Genomic DNA, 12,912 nt, shown 5'->3' on the forward strand with positions numbered 1-12,912 from the left:
CATTGTTGCAAAGAAGTTTTAAAGAAAATAAATGAGAGACATAAACAGCAAGGAAATTCATATAAATATATATTATTGCAAAGTTTCCATCATATAGTGTCAATTAACTATAAATAGTATTTTATTTCAACACTATAGTCTGAAATTGTGTATTTTATTAAATTGGTATTGTCTGGATTCACTGTGAGTGTTTGTATTCAAGGTTTATTAGTTAAAATGAATCTATAATACTAAATTATATATAATTGTCATTCTCATGCACAAAACTTACTTTTACATTTCATTTTTAACTGTGTCTCCTGAGCTAATATCAATTATTCACATACACTTTAGAAACATACAACAGTTATCGGTATGTTTACAATGACATCATATATATAGTACATGATTCACTGTCATTTTCAGGGTGATGAAGGGTCCACCGACGTCCTCGTTAATGTGATCTCATTCTTTGTGTCCAGAGAAGAGGAGGGAAATCAAAATGATTTTGATATGAAATGTATATAAAATTAGCACCTGAGATGGGAAACTCCTGAAGTTAGGGTTAGATAAATAAAATATAACGTGAAACAAAATGTGAAACACTTAAAAACAATATATCACGCGTTCTATTGAAAACATGAATATATGCTGGTGGTCAATAAATGATGGCTGTGAATACAGTCAGTGACAGAAAATATTAATGTACACATTTTAAATCACCAAAACAATTTCTGGAGGATTCAGTTGCATATAGCCTAGCTGACCATAAATAGCAAATTTATTGTAGAAATTTCCATGGGATTTAATTATTTACCAGGCTTAGAAATCACTGGAAACTTTATTATTTATAAAAAAAATGATTCTACACTAATTCACTAAATTTTCATGTAATGCTACACAGTTCTGCATGCACACAAAGACAGCACACACCCCAGCTGTGTTTCTTCAAATATATTCCAATATACTGCGTTGCCAAAAGCAAAGACACAGATTAATATGGGATGTCTGGTCTTGATCAATTGCAGTCATTATCTGTGAGCTTCAGCAAGTTCGCAGGAAACATTACAATCCAAACCCTTCACTGTGCCCTATTTTCCCCCTGAACGCCCTCTTCATCTTCCTCCTCTTCCTGAACTAGCGGTGAGATGGGCCATAACCAGATATTCAGGACACATCTGTAGCAGCGTGTGTGTGTGTGTGTGTGTTGGGCCATATGGAGAGGAGGTCTGTAATCCTGTGTATTTCTTATACACATACATCAGTCATTTATGGCCGTCTGATACATCACAGAACATTAGGCAACGACCTGCTGTTTGATCGGAGGATAGATGTTGTCATTGAATTGCACAAACTGCAATGTTGTCTCATGTTATGCTTAACATAAGTAGGCCTACAGATTACTGGCCAGGCTTATATTTGTTCATTTTGAGTTTATCAACCGTCCCACTGTCTAACAGCAGCAATGTTTGTGGTTAATATAAAATGTTTATTGTAAGGGGATTATAACGTTATAAAGACACATCAGATGGAATCTGTGCAACACGGACATCAGATGGGATGCGTCCCAAACGCGCATCCGTATGAGTTCGATTTTGCGAGAGGTGTCGCAGTCGTGGATCAGAGTCAATTTCGTAACGGTACTGATATCCCTCCAGCACATCTAGACAGGCTTCGTGTATGTCCGTGATCCATTTTTTGATACCCTTTCGGTTAAGGTAGACGACAAAAAGGAAGACCATGCCTACAAATCCCAGCACGAGTCCGAGGAACACGTAGGACGTTTGTAGGGTCAAGTGGGTCATCTCCTCGCCGGGTGTAACGTAACAGCCGAGGGCACGCGTGCTAAGAGCTCTCAAAGAGACGTGACGCAGCTCTTCGGGGAATGCGCAAGACAGCTTATCCACATCACCCACCTTGACCTTTGAACTGTTCAGCCAGTTCACAAACTCCTCGGTTTCGCAAGTGCACGAGTAGGGATTCTGACCCAACAGCAGGCGAACCCGAGCGAGTCGTTCCAACTCGCGGAGACCCTCGCTGGTAAACGTTCGAATGGCATTTCTGCTCAGGTCCAGCTCCAACAGCTGTTCAACACCAGAGAAAGTGCTGTTGTACACGGCCACCAGCGAGTTGTCGCTCAGATGGAGATGACGCAGGTTTGGCAGAGGGGAGATCATTCCCGGAGGCAGAAGGATGAGATGATTGCCCGACAGGTCGAGGCGCAGTAGGTTGGTGAGTTCGCCCCAGCGCAGGGCAGTAATGAGATCTGTCAGTGACGTGTAGTTGTAGAGACAAGACCTGAAGCTGAGCTCCTGCAGAGGACTACCAGGCACTGAGAACGCTTCAGGATGGATCAGAACCAGACGGTTATTGTTCAGGCTCAGAGAGTGCAGCGTGTGAAGAGAAGAGAAAGCGCGCGACCCAACTTCCATTATTCTGAATATAGAAGAAGAGTAATGTACAAGTCAACAAGGATTTATGATTCATTACAATGACAGAAATGACAGACAGACAGACAGACACACAGAAAGAAAGATACATAGATAGATAGATAGACAGAAAGATGAATGGATGGATGGATGAATAGACAGAAAGGTAGACAGACAGATAGATAGATTGATAGAAAGAAATAAAAAAGATAGATAGACAAATAGATCAATAGAAAGACAGACAGACAGATAGATAGATAGATAGATAGATAGACAGACAGGTAGACAGACAGATAAATAGATTTATAGAAAGAAAGATAGGACAGACAGACAGACAGACAGAAAGACGGATAGATAGACAGACAGAAAGATTAATGGATGGATGGATAGACAGAAAGGTAGACAGACAGACAGACAGACAGATACATAGATAGATAGATAGATAGATAGATAGATAGATAGATAGATAGATAGATAGATAGAAAGGTAGACAGACAGATAGATTGATAGAAAGAAATAAAAAAGATAGATAGACAAATAGATCAATAGAAAGACAGACAGACAGATAGATGAATAGAAAGATAGATAGACAGACAGGTAGACAGACAGATAAATAGATTTATAGAAAGAAAGATAGGACAGACAGACAGACAGAAAGACGGATAGATAGACAGACAGAAAGATTAATGGATGGATGGATAGACAGAAAGGTAGACAGACAGACAGACAGACAGACAGATAGATAGATTGATAGAAAGAAATAAAAAAGATAGATAGATAGATAGATAGATAGATAGATAGATAGATAGATAGATAGATAGATAGACAGGCCGGCAGACAAATAGATCGATAGAAAGACAGACAGACAGATAGATGGATAGAAAGATAGATAGACAGACAGATAGATTGATAGAAAGAAATAAAAAAGATAGACCCAGCAGGTCACTTGTTTTCTTACCCATTATTACTGAGGTTCAGGTTGGTGACGTTCTGCAACGCGTTAAAGGCGTCCTGCTCGAGTCGTTGAATGGCGTTTCCGGTGATGCTCAGGCGCGTCGCGTCGCGCGGTATCGCGGCAGGTATCCGACGGAGTCCAGCAGACGCGCAGCTCATCGTGCGTTGCGTCTCCAAACACTCGCAGCGCGGCGGGCAGTACGCGACGCACGCGGAGGCGCACAGCATCGCGCAGATAAGCGTCAGTGGTATAGGCGGCATTCTTCAAACATGCACACTTATAATCCTGCACATCTGATAGAGAATGAGATGTCACCTTAACAGGCTGCTGTCTTGAGTGCAAGTGTGCATACTGAAGCAAACATCCTCTGACGCGCGTGTAGTGCGCTTCTGTCTCGTGCACTCAGTGTGCATTATTATATAGTTAACAGGTGCGAATGTATAAGAGGAGGTGGGCGGGGCTTCATATTCTTCACATAACATCCATCAGTTTAGAGAAGTGGGCTAAACATTTATGGCCACGTGTAATCCTACATACTTAAATATCATTTTATAATAGTGCATTTACTTTTTATATAAAGCCATTATATTTTAAGAAACATGATAGTGCATCTGTTTTCATGTGAAACCTACTTTGATATTTGACATTCAGGCAAGTGTGACTGTATAATAATGAGATCATACATTATAGATATATATTTCTATTTGGTCATATAATATAAATGAATATGAATACATTTAAATGAACCAGATGTACATACAGACTGTAAAAAAGCAAATCAGTTTGTGTCTTTGAGCATTTGACAAATATGTTTCTCAACAATGTGATACACAGTTTAGTTACTGTAACTGTTGTAAGTTTAGATCTTCATTCGCTATATTTCACCGATTATAAAGTCTCAGTTTTGAGGAGATATCCAGAATGCGTATGATATGACTACATTACAAATGCAAAACTTCTGTACATCAAAAGCTTATCTAACCAGTGATGGAAAATCCCTGTAATTCATTTATATACCACGGTACCGATAGTCTTCATGTGTTGATGTCACGAGATGCAAATAAGTCTCCTTTGAATCTGCTGACAGAAGCTGTCTGCGCTATAAATGTAGTACAGGCATACAGACGCATCAATAAAAGTTCAGCTTCAGCAACAGACTGGATTGGTTTCATTAGTCGTGGCTTTCTCTGATCCTGAGATGTTTGTATGGCCGTCCAATGGTTTTGTCCACGTCTGATGCTCCAGTCAGCTGGTCTGAATCATCGCAGGTTGAGAGCGAGAGCGATCGTGATTATGACCCCGCAGATCATCAGGAATGGCAGCCAGGTCTTCAGAAACCCTAAAAAGCTGTTAGAAAAGAGCAAAGACCTTCAAATGAGACGTCTCAACAAAACAAACATTAAACCAATCTTTAATACACACAAAAAGAAACATTCTGTCACGGCTGAATCACTCCTCACATCAAACTAAACACGAAACAATGATATACTCAACATTTATAAAGTATTTTTTTGAAAACTTAGCACTTTTCTTGCATTAAAACAGACAGTGTTTTAATGCAAAAATGAGAAATTAATTCTCCTTTTTTGAGCGATTTTAAATGCAAACAGTTTAATACTCTTATAGAGAGATTTAAAGTCCAGTCCATCTCTCTTAGAAACTCTGTGTCCTGATGTCCTCTACATTCACAGCGAGAGCCCCAGTGAACATATGAGAGGAAAACATCATCATCCCGCAGTGATAAATCATTCAGTTATCTCTGACTGCAAAAAGATTCAAGAGGAGCGTTTGAGACACACGTGTGTATTCAATGTAGTGCCTCTTCATGTAAGCAAACTGACAAGTCTCGTGTAATTCATTTACATCAGATGCAATTTCAGTTTCATTAAAAGACACTCGTTGAACACTGAAATACTAAAGGGTCAGATTTACTAAACAGACACATTAATGTAAGCGCATAATTTCAGAAAAGCAGTGATGGGAGTGGAAATGATTCACTGGCAAAGGTGTGCATTAAAGAACACAGATGCAAAAATCTCATTTCTATAATAACCAGCACAATTAAGACATGCTTTTTGGTTGATAAATGATGACACAAATACTGGTGAATTAAAGGTGCAAAAGAGGATGTTTGTTTTACACATTTTTGCAATATTACTTGAAACTGTCTTTACTAACTGATAAAAAGCTATTTATTAGGTGCACTGAAAGTAATAATATTAATATACGTCATCTGTGCACAAAGTAGGGCCTTAAAAACATCAGCCAATCGCTGATGCGGTCATCGCATCAACGATTGGCCTTCTGGCTTGTCGATCACTGCTTTTACGTTCCTTGTTAGAGACGTGCGCGCTCCAGTAACTTTACACAGGCGACGCATGCGCATATTGCATGAAACTCCATCTTTACTTTTGGTTTGTTTTCATTGTCGATCCTGCTTTTCTCCTCAAAATTTGGAAGGCGTTCCCTAGAAATGAACTGTGAAGGGGGGGGGGGGCTGTTCTTACGCATGCGCTCATTTCAAAAACAGTTTTTGGATTCTCAGTTGGCGGAAACATCCTCTTTTGCGCCTTTAATGAGCGCAAACCTTAGTAAACCATGTTGCATGATTCATTTAAATTTCTTATAAATTTTGCATCCTACAAATGCAATAAGGTCAGTCAGAAAAACAATTTTTTTTTACTGCGTGTCTTTTGTAAATCCTGACAGGATATTTTTAACAGCAAAAGAGGCGTTGGCACTTGCGCAAGCTGTTGATCTGCCCCTATACTGTTTCAAATCCCCCAGAGAAAATCAAAAGGCAGATTACTTCAATCAAACACTACTGTACTGTATGTGATCTTTAATGAGACAGACTCACCTGACATGTTTACTGTGAATGAAGGACAGTAAACAGAGATTGACCATGTTCCATGATGAGCTGTTATTATAACGCATGAGGTTCAGAGCCATGGCTACATGAGAGTGACAGTTATCACAACACAGATTGTGCTGAAATTAAAATAAAGAGAGATTTATTAAAAATACTGATCATCTGACGACTTCTTAAATTATGATGAGTACTTATGATAATTATGACTATATATACATTATGTTCCTGTTTTGGGGATCACATTGTCCATGTCACATTTCACTTTAAATTATATAGCATACATGTAGTACAATAATACATGTAGTACCATGATGTAACTAAATAATATATCCTATAGAGTATTGTTTTGGCAGTGCAAAGGTCATGGGTTTGAAACATGCATACAGTATAAATGTATACCTTGTAATGCACTGTAAGTCGCTTTGGATAAAATGCATTAATGTAAGATCATAACTTTTTACTGAACAGTAACAAGATTTTAGGATTATTTGCAAATGAGGTCTGCTTAATAATTTTGCATAATATAATGCATGTAATGTCACACGTCCCATACATCATGTCATGAATGTAAGTGTTTAATGAAAGTGAATCTCACCATTCTGGATTTGTATTCTTCAGATGCTTCATGCACAGCTACATCCCAGCCATTAATTCCACCGGTGTTTACTCGACTCTTATCAAGCCTCCAGTATCTGAAATAACATTACACATCAAACACTCATGTGCATGTAGAAGAAAACTCAACCTGTATTCTTTTATTTCTTTATGCTTTCAGTCTCTATAGCTGCAAGAACTGGTTAATCCATACAAGTTAATCTTAACCTGTATTACTCACTTTGTTGGTTTTCCAAAAGCCATGTTGTCCTCCTATAGAGAATATGAATCATTAGTGATGAAATGCAGTTATGGTAAACAAATAGACAACACAGAATCTTAAAAGAAACACTCACAGATACAAAGTAAGGCCCTGCAAAATCTCTGATGACCCCTGTGGAGGTACAGATGCCCATGTGCCCAATAAATGGCAGAAACCACCTGCAGTCACAAAACACTGCATCAATCTCTTCATGTCTCGTGCAATCTACATAAATTAATAGCATATCATACACACACACACATATATACATACACATACATACATACATACATACATATATAATGTTTATAGGGTGAGGACTTCACATAGATTCCCATACGACAAAAATATATTTCTAAATATACAAAAAATGTCCAAAAAATATATATTTGCTAAAATATATTTTGTAATGTGTTTACAAAAATATATTTTCACCAATATACTTTTGGTCATTTTTTGTATATTTTGAAATATATTTTATAAAAATATAAAAGTAATATTAAAAAATTTAGAAGTAAATACATTTTATAAAAATATATATTAGCACATATTTCAATCCAAGGAAATATATTCACGTTGCATTGTAAGAAAAACATTGTTATGAACCTGTAAACCTAACAGTTTAAAAAGGTTAAAATGAAATCTATTTTCAACCAAAAATAAAGGTAACTTATATTTAGCACATATTTATACATTATAATGTTTTGTCATATAGGTTGTACAATTATACATGTATTTGCTTACCTTTAAAATACATTTTGAAATATATGTTGATATATGAAGGTTAAAACTAAATATATTTCCAAATTCAAAAATATATTTAATTGAGCATTATATTCTAGAAAATGTATTTGGCATATTTGAAATATTTTTGGCCAGAGAAATTCATTTTTTGCCGTATGGGTTTTTGACAGTAGAAAAGCATAAAGAAAAATAACCTCATACTTTTTTTCATAGTAATTCCTTTATATAACTCTATATAGAGTAGTACTTTATATATTTTCACGTCAGTATAGATTTGTGTGTGTGTGTGAAGCTCTTCTTCTGTCATGCTCTGATCTGTTGATGTTTATGTGCAGGAAGCGCGTTTGCTTTCGTCATCAGTCGTAATGTATTTGAAGTCGTACTTACGTCAGCACCGGGATCGGTGTCCACACGATACAGTACGGATAACGGCTCATTTCTTTGTCGATTTTCTCGAAACCTCCGTGTAAATGTTTCATCGTGTCGATTTCACTGACATCCGCCATCACGCGCCGTCCGCGGTGACGTCACGCGACGCGAAGGGACGCAGGGTGAGACTGTGACGTCAAGAGGCAAAACCGTCGGCCGGGCGTACCTTTTCTCCCTTTTTTTGTTTTGTTTATTATTTTAATTTATTTATTATTAACTCTGGCTTGTTGATTGTGTAATAATTGTTTAGTTTTGTTTAATTGTCATGTTTCTCATTGTACTGTGGCAAATAAAAAAAGCGCACGAATCATACGTGCGTTTTCATACGTCCGAGCGACGATTTGCTCTGACAACACAATATAACATTGAATATAACATTATGAATGTAACATTATGACTAAAGCCTCATTATTAGATTTGTTCATTAATATAGGCTTTATATATCAGTGCGGTTTTATTTATTTACCTAAGAACGGATTGTTACCATATTGAAACATTTCACAAGACTTTTTTAAGATGTCAAATAAATCGTCAGTGTCCCCAGAGTACGTATGAGAATTTTTAGCTCAAAATACCCCACAGATCATTTATTTTAAGATGTTAAAAATGTGTTGTTTTTGTGTGTGTCCTTTAAATGCAAATGAGCTGATCTCTGCACTAAATGTCATTGCCATGGTTGGATAGTGCAGATTAAGGGGTTGTATTATTACAATAAGATCCCCTTCTGACATCACAAGGGGATCCAAATTTCAATGAGCTATTTTTTCCACATGCTTGCAGAGAATGGTTTACCAAAACTTAGTTGCTGGGTTGATTTTTTTCACATTTTCTAGGTTGATAGAAGCACTGGGGACCCAATTATAGCACTTAAACATGAAAAAAGGTCAGATTTTCATGATGCGTCCTCTTAAATAAATCTGGATGTGCAGCATGTAAAAAAATGTTTGAATTTTAATAAATTACACAATGCAACCATGACATTGTGTGAATTATTTCACAGCTATGTTAATAGTGTGACCAGATTTTTTAAATGAAAAGTGGGGACATTTCCTAATTTAATGTTCAAAATATCATTGAAATCTTTTTATTATTATCTATGGATTAAAAAACCGAGACAAAACCTTTTTGAATGTTTTCATCTTTTTATTGTTGTGGGTTTGTGAAGAACAGAACTGGAACTGGACTGGTCTGTCCCTGGATAAAGGGGACATAAAGCAACAATAAGCCACATGTAGACATACTTTACAGTGAAAGCTAAGGGATTTTGTTAAATTACATCACTTTCATCCCCTCAAATTCTCCAGACTAACACATTTGATCCCTTAGGCGGGTTTCCCAAACGTGCTTTAAATACTGGTGTACATCTTGAGACAAAACAATGGCACAGACACATGTTAGTGCGAGATGTTGTTAGTTAAGACAGATTAAACATTTATTTTAGTCTGAGACTTAAGTCCTGTCTGTGTTAGAAATCAAACTGGTCAGTTTACTGTTATACAGTTTTGTGTAATGCACACACTGAAAACAAAACCACAGGGCTTAAGTTATATAACATGAAACATGTGGCTTGCTAATAATATATATTTTCTCCAGACAAGTGTGTGACATGTCAGGTTACTACATCATCCATATGACACCCTTAACTTAAGTTAGCCATCTTATTCTTTACACTGCCTGCTATTTTTATAAACAGCAAGTGAAAGAGTATGCATACTTATTATGTAACAATAATGTTAATGCATCATATGACCTCATTGTGTTAATGATGGACACATACCCATCATTTTTAGTGTGCACACTACACATACAGTATTATATAATTGAAAGGAGTGCTGCTGTGGTCGTGTCACGGTACTTTCCTCTTCTCTCTTCTGGCCTAGATGTAAACTACACTTTCCTCATTAGGGGATGTAGGTCAGGTGGTCTTTAGAGGACACAGGTAAGGCACATTATCTTCTCACTGTTTGTGGCACAACATGGCAGAAAATGAATAATGTCTGTAGAATAAAACAAACTATTCAGCAAAAGGTAGACTTTGACAAATTGGGCGCATGGCAAATGCAATGAAAACAACTTTATCAAAGTAGAGCACAGGGATTCAGCGGGGAGCCGATCTGCGTACATTCACAACGTCCAATCAGGGAAAGGCATGCTTACGTTATTCCTGCGTCTGAACGTATGTACTTCCCTAGTATGCAGTATGCTAAGAACAGTACGAGGGAATGCACAATATTCATGAAGCAATCATATCCTCCTGAGAACCAGCGATTCATGTTTGTCATCTGTAGTGGATGTGCATGAGTTTCAGACCTCTAAGTCAAGCACAAATTAAGATAGCCCCTCCCCAAAGGACACAGCATGAGTTCGCCATGTGATCCCGGGAAAACAACTCTCCACAATTCACAGTGGACTTCCTATCGAGAGCACATTTGGTTTTCAAAGATCACACGTTAGGGTGTCGTGTCATACATTTGTATTCTCATTCTCTCAAAGCAAACTGTATATGAAATGAAAGAATCTAAAATGGATCTTATTTGTTTCTATTGAAATATCTCATTGCAAGTAGTAACAATGGTCTCACTCATATAACAACAGAATTCAATGTTAAAGTATATGTGAAACTTTATTCAATGTTGATAGACACCTCCCATTCCAAGCATAAACCAATCACCCACTGTATACAGATTAAGGACAGCCCTTAGTTTTTACAACAACCAATCAGTACCAAATTCCTATATGCTTTGTTCTCTTATTTAAGGAGATGTGTAGAAGATTCAGGCGGGTCTTTCTGTACTTGGAAATTCACCCCCATGATGCTGTATCCTTGATGTATTTCATTTTACTTTGAGAAATCTGTAACCAGATATTCATCATTTGCCAGTTATGCATTATTCTCATTTGATTATATTTGTTTCTTGTATATGAATTGGAATGTAAATTGGCTTTTGAATGATGTTTTTTCCTACCTGGTTAATAAATTATTATGTTTGATTTTATTCTGTATTGCTCGGTAAATGTTGACACTGCAAGTAATACCGTTGTATCCGTAGTTACCGTAAGGACTGAAATCAGGCTAGGATCGGCCCAAATCCCAGTTAGATAGTGAATAATACATCAGCTGAGGATTTGTGAGATACGAATAGCAATTGGCGTTAGTTTAAGTGTACTTAGAAGCGTGGAGGCTGTGTTTCTGTTTAGAGTAACATTTCTGATTACTCTAAATAGCCTCAACATCTGTTTATTTCAATATTATTCTATTTATTAATTTTGATTAGAAATAATTATTGTAATAATTAAGTGTCACCTCTAAGGGGACTAAATAAAGTATGTTTAAAGTTGAGCACTCAGAAAGCGGCCGCTTAAGCGTATAGTCCAACCTCTGACAGCGACCAATACTGATTCGCTTATGACCAGTAATTATGAGGCCCGTATGTGCGACTATGAGAACCGAATGAACGAGTGTAATACCAGAACTTTATCAGAATAAATAAACAAACATCCATCTAAATTCTGTACGTTTTAAAAGTAATAATCAATCTAATTTGTAATATAATATAAACTAAATCTTTGTCTTTGGAGTCAGATAAGAGATAAATATAACTAAATTACCTAATGCCAAAACGTCATCTGCAAAGCGCCGGAAAAGACCGAACGCGCTAGAACCCTTCAACCATGCCGTTGGTTTCCGCCATTGGGCCAACGGATGGATGGGTGATATATTTGTACCCCTTTACATATGACTCCTACGGTCCTGTGAAGAGGACATCAGGGGCTTTCTAGTAATATTATATTTTTGGATATATTTGTACAGAGCACACACACATTCTTTTCAAAATAATGACAATTGCAATTTCCACATTTTATGGCAACAATTGAAGTAAGTACTACTTTTTTGCAGATGATGTTTTCTTAATTGTTTTTTTCAACATGAGAGTCTAGACTTTAGAATTTCGCAGTATTTCAGAAATGACAATAATTCTGACCCTTTCGAAACACCAGAACACCATCGTTTAATGTTCTGTTGAATGCTGTATTCTGATTGGTTAAGAAATGTTCCATGAGTGTTGATTATTTTTCTGTAAACCACACACACCTGATCTGTCAAATGTCTTAAAATAACCACCAGAGCAATATTTGTGGTAACTGCGCTATAAGCATAATAATTGACTCCGGTCCTTTATATTATTTGAAAATTATGTTGAAATAATTCAACAGCCCGTTGTCAATTATTCCTTGCTTAATGGTAATATAATTGTTCATGTTAGTTCATTGTGCATTAACTAATGTTAACAAATACAACCTTATTGTAAAGTGTTATCAAATAATTAGGAAAGAATTAGGAAATATGATGCAATCCATTTGCCTTAAATGCTGGACATGCTAAAATGTTTCTAGATGCAGAACGCCCGGATGCAAAGCAGAAGATTTGTGAGATGCAATAAGAGCAACATGTTTCTATGTGTCAGAATGCTACACCAAATATCATAATTAAATAAAAACTCATAACCTTTAAATGCACATTGTGGTGAAAATGAAATTGAAAACAAAAATGAATGTAAACATAAAATAAATTTTCAAATTGAATCAAATGGCAAAAACACTGAATCAAGATGGATGTAACTCAGAACATTAAAGTCCTGTTGTCCAC

The 12,912-nt window shown here is 36.6% G+C and overlaps 2 protein-coding genes across 2 annotated transcripts; both read right to left on the minus strand.

Annotated features, from left to right (window-relative positions):
- Nucleotides 1-52: 52 nt before the first annotated feature.
- On the minus strand, nt 53-3,791 carry tpbg1a (trophoblast glycoprotein 1a). Its single transcript, XM_055211638.2, has 2 exons — nt 3,367-3,791; nt 53-2,415 (listed from the first exon to the last, which is right to left on the minus strand). The coding sequence occupies exons 1-2, from the start codon at nt 3,621-3,623 to the stop codon at nt 1,491-1,493; spliced, it is 1,182 nt and encodes a 393-aa protein (XP_055067613.2). The 5' UTR covers nt 3,624-3,791; the 3' UTR covers nt 53-1,490.
- A 256-nt stretch (nt 3,792-4,047) lies between these two features.
- On the minus strand, nt 4,048-8,385 carry tmem222a (transmembrane protein 222a). Its single transcript, XM_055211639.2, has 6 exons — nt 8,223-8,385; nt 7,186-7,270; nt 7,071-7,102; nt 6,831-6,927; nt 6,224-6,354; nt 4,048-4,710 (listed from the first exon to the last, which is right to left on the minus strand). Exons 1-6 carry the CDS (start codon nt 8,339-8,341, stop codon nt 4,623-4,625), a joined length of 552 nt encoding a protein of 183 aa, XP_055067614.1. The 5' UTR covers nt 8,342-8,385; the 3' UTR covers nt 4,048-4,622.
- Between the last annotated feature and the right edge of the window lie 4,527 nt (nt 8,386-12,912).

This window comes from Misgurnus anguillicaudatus, chromosome 10 (assembly GCF_027580225.2).
Source record: "Misgurnus anguillicaudatus chromosome 10, ASM2758022v2, whole genome shotgun sequence".
Classification (NCBI taxonomy): domain Eukaryota; kingdom Metazoa; phylum Chordata; class Actinopteri; order Cypriniformes; family Cobitidae; genus Misgurnus; species Misgurnus anguillicaudatus.

Coding starts and splice junctions, on each gene's coding strand:
- tpbg1a (XM_055211638.2), bottom strand. CDS start 3,623: ATGCCGCCTATACCACTGACGCTTATCTGCGCGATGCTGTGCGCCTCC. Junction 2,416..3,366: donor CTGAACCTCAGTAATAATGG/GTAAGAAAACAA, acceptor TTCTATATTCAG/AATAATGGAAGTTGGGTCGC.
- tmem222a (XM_055211639.2), bottom strand. CDS start 8,341: ATGGCGGATGTCAGTGAAATCGACACGATGAAACATTTACACGGAGGT. Junction 7,103..7,185: donor CAGGGCCTTACTTTGTATCT/GTGAGTGTTTCT, acceptor TATTCTCTATAG/GAGGACAACATGGCTTTTGG. Junction 6,928..7,070: donor GCTTTTGGAAAACCAACAAA/GTGAGTAATACA, acceptor ATGTTATTTCAG/ATACTGGAGGCTTGATAAGA.